The sequence below is a fragment of the Carassius auratus genome, chromosome 12, assembly GCF_003368295.1.
Source record: "Carassius auratus strain Wakin chromosome 12, ASM336829v1, whole genome shotgun sequence".
Lineage (NCBI taxonomy): Eukaryota > Metazoa > Chordata > Actinopteri > Cypriniformes > Cyprinidae > Carassius > Carassius auratus.
The window spans coordinates 18,360,244-18,376,048 of NC_039254.1; the positions used below are offsets into that span (position 1 = coordinate 18,360,244).

General features: G+C 37.2%; 1 protein-coding gene across 2 annotated transcripts in view; it reads left to right on the forward strand.

The window, feature by feature from the left end:
* LOC113112053 (ubiquitin carboxyl-terminal hydrolase 22-like) overlaps positions 1–15,805 on the forward strand; it is a 30,321-nt gene that overhangs the window by 1,593 nt on the left and 12,923 nt on the right. For both annotated transcript variants that reach the window (XM_026277423.1, XM_026277425.1), the window contains exons 2-4: positions 9,307–9,439; positions 13,434–13,547; positions 14,353–14,454. In XM_026277423.1, the coding sequence (XP_026133208.1) occupies positions 9,307–9,439; positions 13,434–13,547; positions 14,353–14,454 (349 nt within the window). The remainder of the gene's footprint in view (positions 1–9,306; positions 9,440–13,433; positions 13,548–14,352; positions 14,455–15,805) is intronic.

Genomic DNA, 15,805 nt, shown 5'->3' on the forward strand with positions numbered 1-15,805 from the left:
TTTAAATCAATAGTTTTCTATTTATCCGTCGTTTTCAGTTCAGTTATTGTACAGTCTTGTACTTTTGTCTTTTGCTTCAAATAAAAGACCATAATTAATCCTATCAAAGGTGGTTAGTTTGGTTTTAATGGTTTAAAACTCTTCAAGCAAAGATGTTTTGAAACTCGAGTGGAACATCTAGGTGTGAATAACTGATTCGTTATTTAGAGTAGATTCGTCAAAGCAAAGTGTTCGGAAGAACTGATTCAAGTCTGAAATTAGTCATAGTTCATCACTTTTCTGTGATGGCGAAGCATTTGGCATCAGATGACCGCTTAATAACGAACTATCCTCACCCAACCAAAAAAACAGAGTTAATATCTTGAAATGATTCATGATTCATTCGAATCAAATGCCACCTCCTCCATATATGTGTGTCTCCTCGTGCTTTCTTCTGAAAGAAACGTCAGTCTCACATGCTGGCCAGGTTAATATATCAAATAAATACTGATAACAATCAATGTATGGACAAATCTTTGGTAGTAAGACGCTAATGAAGGGTGAATGGCGTCATGTTGCGTCAGGTTACATCTGCTTCACTCAGGGTTGCGTGACTCATTGGCACAATTGAGGTCAAGGATGATGTTTTCTCACTGCATTGTGTTTTATTCTTTTAGAAGGTGGTGCTACTTCAAGCTTAATTAATCACAAATCATTTGAATCTATAATCTCGGCACACAAACACTCAAAGGTCAAAGCTGGTGAGCTCTATTTCAATGCATGCATATTATTATTATTATAGCATATTGCATGTGTTTGTTCTCTTTGCAATCCAATTGTCTTTGGTAAACGGTAATTTGGGCTGTTACACCACATCTGACCTTTTAGACACGCCCGCTGTTCTCATGTTTATTTAATGCCAAGTTTAGACATGTACAATAAGAAGGATTTACCCATCTTAGGTCACATTTAACATGCTGTCATGATCGTAAGTTCTCAGAAAACGGATGAAGGGACAACAGGAATATGAGGAGCTCATTTAATGTTTGGGGAAGGCCTTTGGATGCATTTGCACCAGTGCTGACCGGCTGATGCATATCACTCACAACGCTGGACAGAAACCACAAGCTCCCATTCACATGCACTTACTGTTCTCATGGAAACATCACCGTTTATTCAATTTAATGTGGACCAAGAGATGTTCAGATGTGTTTACGATGGAAATGCATCTTAACAGCATTGAAAAAATGCTGAATGCATCCCTGGTGAAGTGTGCCAAGATCAGATCTCCCCAAAACTGGTGAAGGAGTGCCTTGTAAATATCATAAAATCATTATTTCAGTTTAGGAATGCAGATATTAAAGATCAGAACAGCAAGCTTGCTTTAGACTAGGGGTGTGCGATATATGATTTTTAAACTATTTTAATAATTAGATGATATTTTGCTGAGCGTGTTATTTTGGCAGGTTTAGGATTGCTGACTCTCAAAGCTTTTGATGTTCTTTATATTCTGTGCGATGCTTTAAAGGTAACTTTTTTTTTTTCAGTAACTTTAATTGGTTTTTCTAACCTAATTAAATGTGTGCATTGTCTCGCATATCAAATTCTTAAATTTAATCAATAAATTCAAGTTGTGCGAAACTATAATTAAATCACTGTCAGCAAAATTAGTTTGATGCACATAATCTGCATCTGAAGTGGCATTTAGATGCATTTACACAGACTGTTCAATATAGGACATGAAGGCAATTAACCTGAAATTAAATAATGTTCTGATATCTATATAAATGAAAAACGGATTTTTAAAAAGATTTTGGAGAAAAAAAGCAAAATATACTTTAAATATAAACCTAAACTCGCCAGTAGGTGGCAGCAGATCACTGCATGAGTGAGTCATTGAATCATTCATTCAACTGATTCGTTCAAACGCTTGACTGATTCAGTAACAAAACCCTGCATACGCTGTTCTGCTGTGGCTTTTTGTAACTTTTTCTTGACGAAATGGAGCAAAAACACAAACTGTAAAATATAAGTTAATATTTACTTGCTTATTAGACCATTTTATAAAATCAATATCACATTTGCAATTGATCGTTTTTATTTTATTTTATATATAATCAATGATTGAGATGCTTCAGAGTTTCCTGCCCTAAATGTCACACACAAATACAGCGATCTCTGATTGGTCACTTCAGCTGTCAATCAAGCAGTCTCCTCACATCTAAGTAGGAGGTTCTTGTAAAAACCTGTTATACGATGTGATGACGCCTCGCTTCTCGTTCTGTTTAACCAAACACTGATCATGCCGAGTCTCTTTATGAGCTTCACGTAGAAGACGTGTCTGCTTTGCTCTATCAGCAGGTGAACAGATCGTTCATTACACATGCAGAACGCCTGCGGGTGTCTTCATTTATTTATTGTATGTGCTTGTGTTCACCTCAGCTTGGCTTCACATCTCTGGCCTGGTTTATGCTGTTTTTATCCTCGGATCATCTGAGAAGTGAAGGACTAAATCTCTTATTGATCTGATCACTGAAATCACATTTTGGAGGTTCAGCTCACTTCACGTGTGTAGTTTGGTTTGTACTGATGCGTCACAGACCACAGCAAGCGTCATGTTTAAAATAAAACTATAACAGTAGTGAATAATGATGATAATATTAATAATAGTTTCAGCCAACCATCATTAAATATACATATTGTATATATTTATAGAAGTTGGTATCAAGAACCATGAAATTTTACTTGTATTGGTGCAAACAAGTGACATTTTGGTGGTATTAAAAACAACCTTTAAAAATAAAATTATTATACCGCATCTCGCTCTCTCTTTTATATTTATATATATATATATATATATTAGTCATCGTGATTTTGGTCATATTGCCCACCAATAAATGTATAATTTTTCTCTATTATTATTTTTTTTAGTATTATTTTTAATGTCATTTCTGACTTGAGTTGCCTGATGGGTATCTTGAGGAGCTGGAGTTCCTCTGATGAGTGTTTAATTGCAGACGAGGGCTGGTCTGTAATGATGCTCCATGTCCCATTCAGAAGCAGTCCTTCAGCACAAGGGGATTCTGGGTAATTGACAGGCCCTCTCCACTGATGTGTTGTGGTGCAGCCCCACACTCCCAGTGCGCTCTCTCTCTCTCGCCCTCTCTCTCTCTCTCTCTCTCTCGCTCTCTCGCTCTCTCTCTCGCCCTCTCTCTCTCTCTCTCTCTCTCTCTCTCTCTCTCTCAGCCGATCTGGTTTCTTTAGCCGCTCCGAGGCGTCCCCGTCCCTCATCTGCATGTGTTTGAACTGTCATCCCTCTGTTATCATCATTGTTTCTCCTCTCCTCATCACCCACACGCCTCCTCCTTCACTTTTGATCTTGGAAACACAGCAGTGAGCCGCTGATTGGATGCTCAGTTGCCATAGAAACCGTGAGAGCCGATGTGATTGGTGGATCGAAACTGGTTTATATAGTATGTAGCTTTTATTTCTCCTCGGCCAACCAACCCCCCTCAAAAAATAAAATGACACAAGCACACACATATAGAGATGTGCATACACATACATATTTCAGGGCATTCTTTTTTTCTTTTTTCATCTAGTTAGTATAAAAAAATAAATAAAAAAACATGTAGACATTTTAAAAAGACTAAAACTAACTAAAAAAAATACTCTAAAATAAAAATAAATACTTTCTAGAAATATGAACTAATTACAATTAGTAAAATCAGTCAGGGATTAAAAAAAAAAACTATAAAAAAGCACACTTTTACCATTTAATTTACCTTATTTATCCACAGTTTTATTTATTTTTTAGGAGAGATTAGTCGCTTTAGCATTTTTATGTTTTTTTTTTTTACATTAGGAGTTCATCTAAGTCTTTGCACCAAAATATATATATTTTTAATATTAAGGGATTGGTTGCTTTACATTTAGTGTGGCACTTTGGTCCAATTAGTCGGAGAGGGGTGCTTGCTTCTCAAACATATGCTGACTTTCAGCCCGAGTGAAATAAAGTGATTCTGTGATGGATCTCCTCAGGACTCTGTTGATTGGTCTGTGAGCCGCACACAGGATGACACTGCTGCTTGGTTCTCTGGATCTGTCCAATCAGAGCCACTGGAGCTGGACTCTCTCTCTTTTGAAGCCTGTTTTATTGAGTCAGCATCACGTCTGGGCTCTGGATATAACAGAGGAGCCCTTCTCTCCGTCCTCTGATGATGTCATCCGCCCCATTCTGTTTGGATTCGATTCTGATTCACTAAAAAGATCCGGCTCATTTGAGTCATGAGTCATTAGTTTTTGAATCGGACCACACTGGATGCATTGTATGTTTCCTTAAAATGTTAACTTGGATGATTAATAACAGGTCCAGACTGCGCAGTGGGTTGAGTTAGTTTAACAGGACGGGCAGTGTTCGATATAAATAGACATCCAACAAGAGACTGAGACTGAGATTTTAAGAATTGTTGTCTGGATTATTCAAATGAAGATCTCGCTTTATTAGAAAAAAATCATTGTTTATGTAGCCCTAAAGCAAAGATAGTCACCTCACTGACTAGTTTAAGAAAAACTTGTTCAAAACCCATTGAGTGGAAACTTGCTTTAACATCATATCAGCACTGCGGTTTTATTAATGACTTTTTATTTATCTGTATTTTGTTTTAGATTTATCTAATCATTTATTTCTGTTTTATTTTATTTTGATTAATTTAAATGTATAAAAAAAAATACTTTTTTATGTATCCCTCATATATATATATATATATATATATATATATATATATATATATATATATATATATATATATATATATATATATATATATATAATTTTTTTTTTTTACACTTTTAATCGTTAACGGTCCTATTTTATTTTACATTCTGATGTTGTTTTTATCTCTCCCATTTATTCCCCCTATTTTAGGATATTTTGCATTATTTAATCATATTTATCCCTCCCATTTAATTTTTTATTGCACTTTTTTTTTGTTTATTCATTTTCCATGTTTTATATATTTAGAATTTTATTTTTGTATTATTTTTTATTCTCTTGCAGGTGACTGCAGGCATCTGCTGCTTCGTTGCCATTTAAAGGGTTTTCTATTACATATGAATGCCAGCAAGCTGCAAAAATAGACTCTCTCTGTGTGTGTGTGTGTGTGTGTGTGTGTGTGTGTGTGGATCCTGCAGTGGATCTTGTAGGAGGAAGCTGATCCTTCTTGCCGTGTGTTTCAGCCCCACACCCTCGTCTCAGATGAGGTCCTGATCAATGCATCTCATTCAACATTACAGCATCACCCCCAGCAGGAGAGCGCAGAGAGGACCTGCTGATGCTCTGTGTGTAGGATGAGAGAGAGAGAGGCATCTGAGGAGGAGAGGAGGAGTACTGTAGATGTAAAGAAGAAATGACGCGTGATCAGGAGATGTGGAGAGTCCGAATGAAACGCTAGCGTTCAGTTTACTGCATTAGTGAATGTAGGTGCTTTCACACAGCACTGCGAAACATAGCTTGCATAAAAGGTTAGATCTTTGAGAGTTTTTATTATATCGGTTTAATAGTATTTTTATTTTAGCTTTGTTTTTTTCATTGAAGTCGCGATGTTACGGAAGTAGCGACAGATCTTTTATTCCAGTGTAATGGATTACTGAGAAAATAAAGGGTGGGGCTTGAGGTTGTTGATTGGATGTTGAGATGTGGGCGTGGCTTTCAACAGTGTATGCAGATGAGCGTGATCTTGTGGGGGCGGAGTTTGATGACTAAGGGGGCGTTTACAAAACACCATTTTCAAGTAAAAATGGAAAACTCGATGTGTTATGGTCGTTCATAAAGACGATATTGGCATATGATTATTATGAATAAATGCATTTTAAATAAACTACTTTATTAGGGAAGCCTTTTCTTGTCCGCCCACCCCCCCCCCCCCGCTTAAGTCGTTTTGTTCCCTGTGCATTATTTACAAAAGAAAAAACAAATAAACTAAAATAAATCTGTTCTTATACAATCTACAACGTGAAGGCAAAACATTTTTGCCCAAAATATAATAATGCTCTAAGATTCCTACACCAGAAAATAGTGTTTTATAAAAGATTGTCTGGTGTTGAGTATCAGTGATGCATGCAAAGATGTGTATTATTTTCACACAATATATTTGGTTTTTGTTTTACTCTTAAATGCAAATTAAATGAAGCCTTTTGTACCGTTTACTGCATACGTTTTTTTAAAAATAGTATGTGAAACTGCATGCATTATGCAATGCTGTATGTTGCAGGTCTAATAAAAGTGATTCTTTTAAATGCAGTATAATAAACTTGTGGCTTTTGTCACAAGCTAAATGCATTCACTGCACTGTTTTCCCTGTGCATTATAACCGCTCTTCTACTCCCAGATCATTTGCATACAAGCGCAGTGCGCTGCAGAAGTGTAGTGCGCTGTTTTGCACACCAGTGTTTTAGTGTCTGGGCGTGGTGAAGCTGTGGATCTGGGTCGAGATGCACGGCCATCACATCAAGCCTTTCCTTTTGCTTCCATATAACACGAGCAGAACTTGAAATCTCATATTGCTGTAATGCTTAATGATATTAGCCTCTTTTTCACAGGCCTCTCTCCCTCCACGTCTCTGATCGTATTACTCTGATGAAAGGAGGTAAAGGCAGAGCGAGCTGTTAAAGACTGAAGCGTGAAGTCATGCTGTTGAGAGTAGGCTTCTGGAGGTTGAAGAGTTAAATCAGTTTTTCTTCAGCATTCTATTTTTTGCATTAATATTTCAATGCGGCATGAAACAGAAATTGGAATTGTTTTTTTTCTGCTGTGATGCATATTCGAGTTAAATGGCTTCTTAAAAAAAGAAAACAAATTAGGGTGGGACTGATTTTAGTGTTTATTATAAATGATTATTCTGTGCATATATATATATATATATATACAGTATTGTTCAAAATAATAGCAGTACAATGTGACTAACCAGAATAATCAAGGTTTTTCGTATATTTTTTTATTGTTACGTGGCAAACAAGTTACCAGTAGGTTCAGTAGATTGTCAGAAAACAAATGAGACCCAGCATTCATGATATGCACGCTCTTAAGGCTGTGCAATTGGGCAATTAGTTGAATTAGTTGAAAGGGGTGTGTTCAAAAAAATAGCAGTGTGGCATTCAATCACTGAGGTCATCAATTTTGTGAAGAAACAGGTGTGAATCAGGTGGCCCCTATTTAAGGATGAAGCCAACACTTGTTGAACATGCATTTGAAAGCTGAGGAAAATGGGTCGTTCAAGACATTGTTCAGAAGAACAGCGTACTTTGACTAAAAAGTTGATTAGAGAGGGGAAAACCTATAAAGAGGTGCAAAAAATGATAGGCTGTTCAGCTAAAATGATCTCCAATGCCTTAAAATGGAGAGCAAAACCAGAGAGACGTGGAAGAAAACGGAAGACAACCATCAAAATGGATAGAAGAATAACCAGAATGGCAAAGGCTCAGCCAATGATCACCTCCAGGATGATCAAAGACAGTCTGGAGTTACCTGTAAGTACTGTGACAGTTAGAAGACGTCTGTGTGAAGCTAATCTATTTTCAAGAATCCCCCACAAAGTCCCTCTGTTAAAAAAAAGGCATGTGCAGAAGAGGTTACAATTTGCCAAAGAACACATCAACTGGCCTAAAGAGAAATGGAGGAACATTTTGTGGACTGATGAGAGTAAAATTGTTCTTTTTGGGTCCAAGGGCCACAGGCAGTTTGTGAGACGACCCCCAAACTCTGAATTCAAGCCACAGTACACAGTGAAGACAGTGAAGCATGGAGGTGCAAGCATCATGATATGGGCATGTTTCTCCTACTATGGTGTTGGGCCTATTTATCACATACCAGGGATCATGGATCAGTTTGCATATGTTAAAATACTTGAAGAGGTCATGTTGCCCTATGCTGAAGAGGACATGCCCTTGAAATGGTTGTTTCAACAAGACAATGACCCAAAACACACTAGTAAACGGGCAAAGTCTTGGTTCCAAACCAACAAAATTAATGTTATGGAGTGGCCAGCCCAATCTCCAGACCTTAATCCAATTGAGAACTTGTGGGGTGATATCAAAAATGCTGTTTCTGAAGCAAAACCAAGAAATGTGAATGAATTGTGGAATGTTGTTAAAGAATCATGGAGTGGAATAACAGCTGAGAGGTGCCACAAGTTGGTTGACTCCATGCCACACAGATGTCAAGCAGTTTTAAAAAACTGTGGTCAAACAACTAAATATTAGTTTAGTGATTCACAGGATTGCTAAATCCCAGAAAAAAAAAAATGTTTGTACAAAATAGTTTTGAGTTTGTACAGTCAAAGGTAGACACTGCTATTTTTTTGAACACACCCCTTTCAACTAATTGCCCAATTGCACAGCCTTAAGAGCGTGCATATCATGAATGCTGGGTCTTGTTTGTTTTCTGAGAATCTACTGAACCTACTGGTAACTTGTTTGCCACGTAGCAATAAAAAATATACTAAAAACCTTGATTATTCTGGTTAGTCACATTGTACTGCTATTATTTTGAACAAAACTGTATATATATATGTACTATGAATAAAAAAATGCATGGGTAAATGGTTTATATTATTCAACCATATATATTATTTACTGTATGTATTAATGCAGCTTCTAATTATTTGAAAAGTTGAGATAAAATATTAAATTGTGTTAATTTTTATGAGATGTAGTATTTATGTATTTATGTTTTTATGTAGTAACAACTTATTAATGTATATAATTAAAGTAACCTTTTTATTCGTTCGTTTAATTAAATATTTATTATATGTATACTTATTTATATTTAACTAAAGTGTAAATTAAGTTCTATATTATTGTTTAATTTAAAGATCTTTTTTTTAATTTTCAGTTTTTGCAGTGTTGTTAATATTACGTATAATACATGGTTTTAAGAATAGTTGAATTTCATTTATATTAGTTTAGTGACATCGGTCATAGTCTTTTAAAGATGGTCGTTTTTGGCATGGTGTAATTTAAGGTAATTGCAAAATGTTCATATCTCTTTAAAGCACTGTTTCTATAGCCACCAAAGCACAACCTTCAGCAATGGGATACTGACTTTGTTTTCTCCTCTTCTTTGTGCATTGGCCTAAATGTTGTAGTTATTGACTTATTTATCCTTTTGTAGGACAGGAGTTGTTGTCTAACTCTCTAAGAATGGCATCTGAAGAGGTTTCTTCTTAGAGAAAATCGATGGGACTTCTAGTGGTTCAGACAGTCTACCAGCTAGTTATTTTGACGTCACACGTAACTAAACGCCTGTCTCTCTTTCTCTTTTGTTCCCAGGCGAAGTCATGCGTGTGTCACCTGTGTGGGGCTCATTTGAATCGGCTTCACTCCTGTCTCCACTGTGTGTTCTTCGGCTGCTTCAGCAAGAAACACATCCACGATCACGCCAAAAACAAGAGACACAACCTAGGTAAGACGCACACAGAGACATCTCTGCTTCTCTAAGGTAAGACTCGCTCCCACACGGACAGAAAATAGAGCACGCCATCGCCTCGATTACAGCTCAGATGGAGCTGATGAATAAAGGACACACAGTCACAACGCTTCATCAGGTCTCTAGATGCACGCTGAATATTGAGCAGAGATATTCTGATTTGATTCAGTAGCTCAGCTCTACTTGCACCAAAACTATGGCCCTATATAATCTGTTTTATTAGATTAGATGAATTTTTTATAATGCTCAAAGCATGTGTAACCATTTGATTTAATTAATCTTTAACAACTTAAGTGTTTTTACAATAATGTAAAAGGTATAAAAATGTTTTTTTTTTTACATTTTTACTCTGAAATTCCGTCTTGTTTGTTTACATTTCTGGATTTTTGATTATTATAAACAGTGAGAAATTATTTTTGGAGTGATATATTTATGATTTTATATATTATTATTATTATTATTATTTATTTTTTATTTTTTCTGGATTCCATTTTAATGGGTTCATTAAATTTTAATAAACAAAGCGCATGTCTAATCAATGAATTTCTTAAAATGTAATAGTTTTACATGAAAAAAATAGCTAAAAATGTAAATAATTGAGGGTTGCAATTTTAACTTAACTAACAATTAAATTTAATTATGGTAAAAAACTTAATACCAAATACTGTATTTTCCGGACTATTAAGTCGCACTTTTTTTCATAATTTGGCTGGTCCTGCGACTTATAGTCAGGTGCAACTTATCAAAATTAATTTGACATGAACCCACAGAAATGAACTGAGAGAAATGAACCAAGAGAAAACATTACCGTCTCCAGCCACGAGAGGGCGCTCTATGCTGCTCAGTTCTCCTGTAGTCTACACTGAACACATAGAGCGCCCTCTCGTGGCTGGAGACGGTAATGTTTTCTCTTGGTTCTTGGTTCTAAATAAATGCGACTTATAGTCCGGTGCGACTTATAGTCCAAAAAATACGGTAATAAAAAAATATTCCTTTTTGGTAAACACAGTGGTGCACCACAAAGGTATACTGATAAAATTAAAACACGGAAAAACGTTTAAACTTTAAATGACATTTTTACGACTGGATAACACAAGTATGTTCTTGATATCGGCATCGAAATCATAGGCCCCTTCAAAACCCAGTTTCACGTCTGCTCCAAAATCTTGATCGTCCTCTCGAGCAAGAAGCAGCAAGTGCACAGATCCGGCCGCAGATGTTTGGAAGGGGTCCCAGCTCCTTAATGCATCGCTGGCATGTAATTATCCCCTCTGTTTTAATGAGGATGGGTGCCACCCTCCGACAACAAACAAATAAGAAGCGCAAACAGACGGGAGTGTGGGTAATTATAGTGTGCGAGGGGATGATCGTCCCAGCGTGTGAATGTGTGACTCGCGGCGGTAGCATAGACTTCATCACCCACCTGTTTGGAAAAACCCAAAATCTGAGCTATACGTGAGGAATTGAATCACTTTCTACCTCGAGATACAAAGCTGACGTCTCGTCTCAGTCTGCATCCTTTGGGATTTCCTTGTGTATGAACACAGACACACAATATCTCCTTGGGATTACCTTCTGATGTATATTATTTTGGAAAGTCAGTCTGTTTCTGTAGTGCATCATTCACAGATGGCCGTGCGGACTCATAGTGTGCTGCTGTTGGACTCTTAAGCATCTCATATGTCTCTTGATGAATAAATGAAGTCCCTCGCTGCTGATCCAGTGTGGTTTGTTTGGCTCCAGGTGATGGTTTATGGTTTCTCGTGCCGCAGGCGTCATAACGCATCCGCAGTATCACCCATCGCTCGTGTGTGTCGAGCTCCCCTCGGGGTTTGATTGAACATTTAATTAGGTTAGCCTGTGTACAAGGGATATCTGTGAACGAGCACAGCTCCCGAGGAGGAAAACTGTGATTATTCTCTAAAGACAAACGGGGAGTAATTAAGTCTGAATGAGCCGGCTTCGTTTTGTGCATCTGTTGTTCAGGTTTATTTAGATGGTCTTCTGTTTCGTCGGCTCACACTTGTCAGGTTTGATCTTGGTGCTCTTTCCTCTTTTTCCTGCACTGGTTCCCATGGTTACCTGAAGGCCTGCTATGCTTTTGGTTTATTCATCTGATGGTGCGTGTGTGTGTGTGTGCGTGCACATTTTCTCATGCTACTTCTCTCTTTTCTGCTTGTCTAATCCAAATAGTGTTTAAAGCCATCATGCATGACCACTGTCTTTAAAAAATAGATGAAAATGCTTTAAAATACTGTCAAAGTTGTAATAAAATCACTATATTGACAGCCTTTTCTTGCATATTGTGATGTAAACTGAAATGAAAAGAAACAATGTGGTCCTAGCTCTGTCCATCAGTTGATTTAGCAGAGAAATCCCAATTTTAAAGCCCAAAGGTAACTAATTATACGCTTTAGCAAGCAGCATTAATAGTTACACTTTTTTCTTTCTTTTCTTTTTTAAATGCCAATCACCATGGTAAAAATTATTATTATTATTGATTATTCTAGATTGAACAGGATTAGTTTAATAATAGGAATATACAATCATAAAAATATCAACTTTTTTTTCAGACACATTTTGCTAAGACCGAATGCATTTGTGAGTGCAACCGAAATAATTTAGAGGAATATAAAAAGGGGGGAAAGGTATTTCTCCAGTAGGATTTGATTGGATTGTGGTCATTAGTACACGATTAGTACAACCCTAATATGTTGGCTAATATTAGAGCTCGACCGATATATCGTTTTGCTGGTTTTATCGGCCGATATGAGCTTGTCACATGAATTTTCCGAAGGGAAATAAACTTCAAGGAATGAACTTAAACTTTACTCTTCAATGTCAGACTCATTTTGGATAATAAGGTTTATTTTTTAATTGTTAAATGCCCTACCTCCATTAAAATATCAGTCAAGTCATTTTATAAGTGTTTGATCACCACATCTGAGTCATCATTACAAAAAAAATGTGTGTGTGTGTGTGTGTGTGTGGATCACATCGGCCAAGCAGAAAAACTTAATGACCAGTGGCGATACTTGAAAAATGACAAATATCGGCAGATATATCGGCCATGGTGATATATCGGTTGACCACTAATTGATACTGTACTATAATATACTCAAAGAAATCAGCCTATATATATATAAAATAAATAAATAAATATCTGCCTTATTTTTAAATATCGGCCTTATTTTACCCCCCAATATCGGTATCCGTATCGGCCCCCCCAAAAACCCATATCGGTTGGGCTCTAGCTAATTTTATTTTTCCGATTGCATTTTGTTGCATTTGTATAATGCAGGCATTTTTTTGCACTAATAAACCATAAACATAAGACTAAGTACATTTATGTAGAAAGATAGGGTCAGTTTTAAACATTTATCAAATGTCTGTGCTGATTGTTAAAGTCCTGCCAGTTGGACAATAAGACTTGGACAATAATATAGCCATGCTAACATTCAGCTGTTAGTCTCTCTGCACTGAAAGCCACTAAAAGCCTCATAGTCTCCTCTCTGCAGCTTGTGCTGGGCTGTGTTTCAGTGCCGTGTCACAAATAGACGTCCGTCCCCGCTGCTGCGCTCCACCTGCGAACATTTAGTGCTTCTGTGTGAAACACACCATCGTTTGGTTGCCATGAGAACTGAAAAACAGGTACTGATGCTGCAGGCTCGGAGAAATGGAGGGACGAGCATTCACGAACGATAACTCGTAATCCTCATTCACAATTACAGGTCTGTGTTGCGATCGCAATGCTCGCTATGACATTTCACAGAGGACTCGTGGCACAAGCAGCGATGGATGTTTTCTGTGCTGCACCCTAATTATTATTCCCATCACTTATTAAAGGAGGCAGATTTGCTGCGCTGCTTGCAATGCTTCCTTAATGCCTCATCCATATTTACAGGACAGATACGGGAAGATGCGAAAGGCCTCTAATAGGTTCCTGTGTTGTTCTTCTTCTCTTATTCAGCTATAGACCTTTTGTACGGTGGAATATATTGCTTTGTGTGCCAAGACTACATATACGACAAAGACATGGAGCAGATTGCCAAAGAAGAACAAAGAAAAGCGTGGAAATTGCAAGGTAGGTCCCCCCCTTCTCTTATGCATAATGTAGTTCAACTTGGCCTGTAGCTTAAGGGCCTGATAATTCAGAAAATGAATGTTAGAAGCCACAGGAGGGCGAGAGTGTGTGTTTGGTTTCGGACACCGATTATGACTAATTTTTCTTTCTATTGAATCTGCTTAATTGTAAAATGCAACAGTGCTAAACCAGTTTTGTGTGTGCTGAAGGAAATTTAGAAGATAATGGCGTTCTGATTTTTTTTATGCAAGTTTTACTCAGGTTTCGTTTAAATAATTTGCTCTGCCTTTGTCATGACATTCACAAATACAGCAGTGACGTCATTGCATTTTGAGCTGCTTTGATCGTAGGCCTTATTGATCCGAGCTCATGCTGTGACACAGCCAAAATTATCCACCGATGCTTTTCACTTAAAAACTGAACGCTCAGATAAATCAGGCCAAATTATGTATAAATAAGTTTAATTTTAGACAAGCCCTAACTAGAATATATACAATACTCTTCAAAACATTTTGAGTGTGTGTGTGTGTGTATATATATATATATATATATATATATATATATATATATATATATATGTATATCTTGTGCTCACCAAGTCTCCATTTATTAGATCAAAAATATAGTAAAAAATTATTTTAATATTATCACAGTTTAAAACACCCTTTTCTATATGAATATCTATTAAACTGTAATTTATTTCTGTGATGTGCAGCTGTATTTTCAGCATCTTTCCTCCAGTCTTCAGTGTCACAATCAGAAACATTTCTGATTATTATCAATGTTAATATATTTATATAATCAGGTATTGGAGAGAAATATTCAATGTGGGAGCCTACAAAACGAGAGCTGGAGCTGCTGCGACACAACCCCAAACGGAGGAAGATTACAGCCAACTGCACCATAGGTAAGAACTTCCTTTCCCACAGGCCTCGCTGTTCAATAATACAGCACTTATACTTCATTAGCAGTCTGCCAGAACTCATCTGTATAAAACTAGTCGGTTCAGAAGATTTTGCAGTAGTCAAGCGTCTGGAGACTGCAGCGGAGCCAAAAGCGCTCTGTTTATTGGCCACAAGCGCCATCAGTTGTGAACATTTCATCAATTTTGGTGTGTGCGTGCCATGATCGAGAGATGGGGTAAGAGTCTCTGTGGTTGGGCTCTCTCCCTTCTCTCGTTCTCGCCTGTCTCTCCTCTGTCAGAAGGCCTGGCGCTGGAGTGATGGTGTTAAACGTCTGCGCCACAGGCACAGCATCGGCGCTAAACGCCAGCCTCTCTCACACCCAGAGAAACACACTAATGCGATTAGCCATATGAGAGACGCAGCTTCCATTGATCATTCAGGACATAATATGACCCATGCATGATGAATTCAGGAGGGTTATTGTGTGAGATGTTGGGTTTGAGCCTCTCTTACACCCCGAGTAAACCAGAGGTGTGTGGTGACACATCCAATCACGACACAACGGCTTTAGGCTGCGTCTACTGGAAGTGTCAAAACCTGTTTATATTAAAGACTGACCAATCAGCTGCGAGCTCAGCGCTTGACTTCAGGAGAATGAAATGAAATAGAATCAACAGCAAAATCATTTTGCACAGTCATTTTTTTTTTTATACCAGTAGATTTGTATTCTAAAGCAACTGGGATTGAGAGTTGGGAAAATGGTGTGATGCAATTGATTCCTTTAGCGACTCTTTTGTGTTGGAACTAGTGAATCAAAACCGTGCAGCACAACCAATTTTTAGTGATTCAAAAATATGCTGCATATCCAGAGTAGTCTGATTCTTGAGCAAATTATTCTTTACATTATTCCCTTGAATCAAAAAAAAAAACAAAAACACCGAACCGACTGGACTGATCCAACCGAATCCTGAACGAATGACTCATTTGAACTAATTATTTTTAGTGAATGATGATACACAAAGCACAAGCAACGGACTTTCGAGTCGTCATCTGTGTAAATCTAAAACGTACTGCTCAAATAGTGTGATTGAACCGGTTCTTATACAAATGATTCTTTTAAATGAGTCCTAGTGAATCAAAACCACACCACATCCAGAGTAGTCTGATTCTTAAAGGGACAGTTACCCAAAAATGAAAATTGTCATCATTTACTCGCCTTCATGTCGTTCTAAACCTGTATGAGTCGCTTTATGTTGAATATAAAAGAAGAGACTATTTGATTACACGCACTATTCAAAATATCATCTTTTTCATTTTCAGGTGAACTAACCTCAAATACACTTTTGAGCCAGT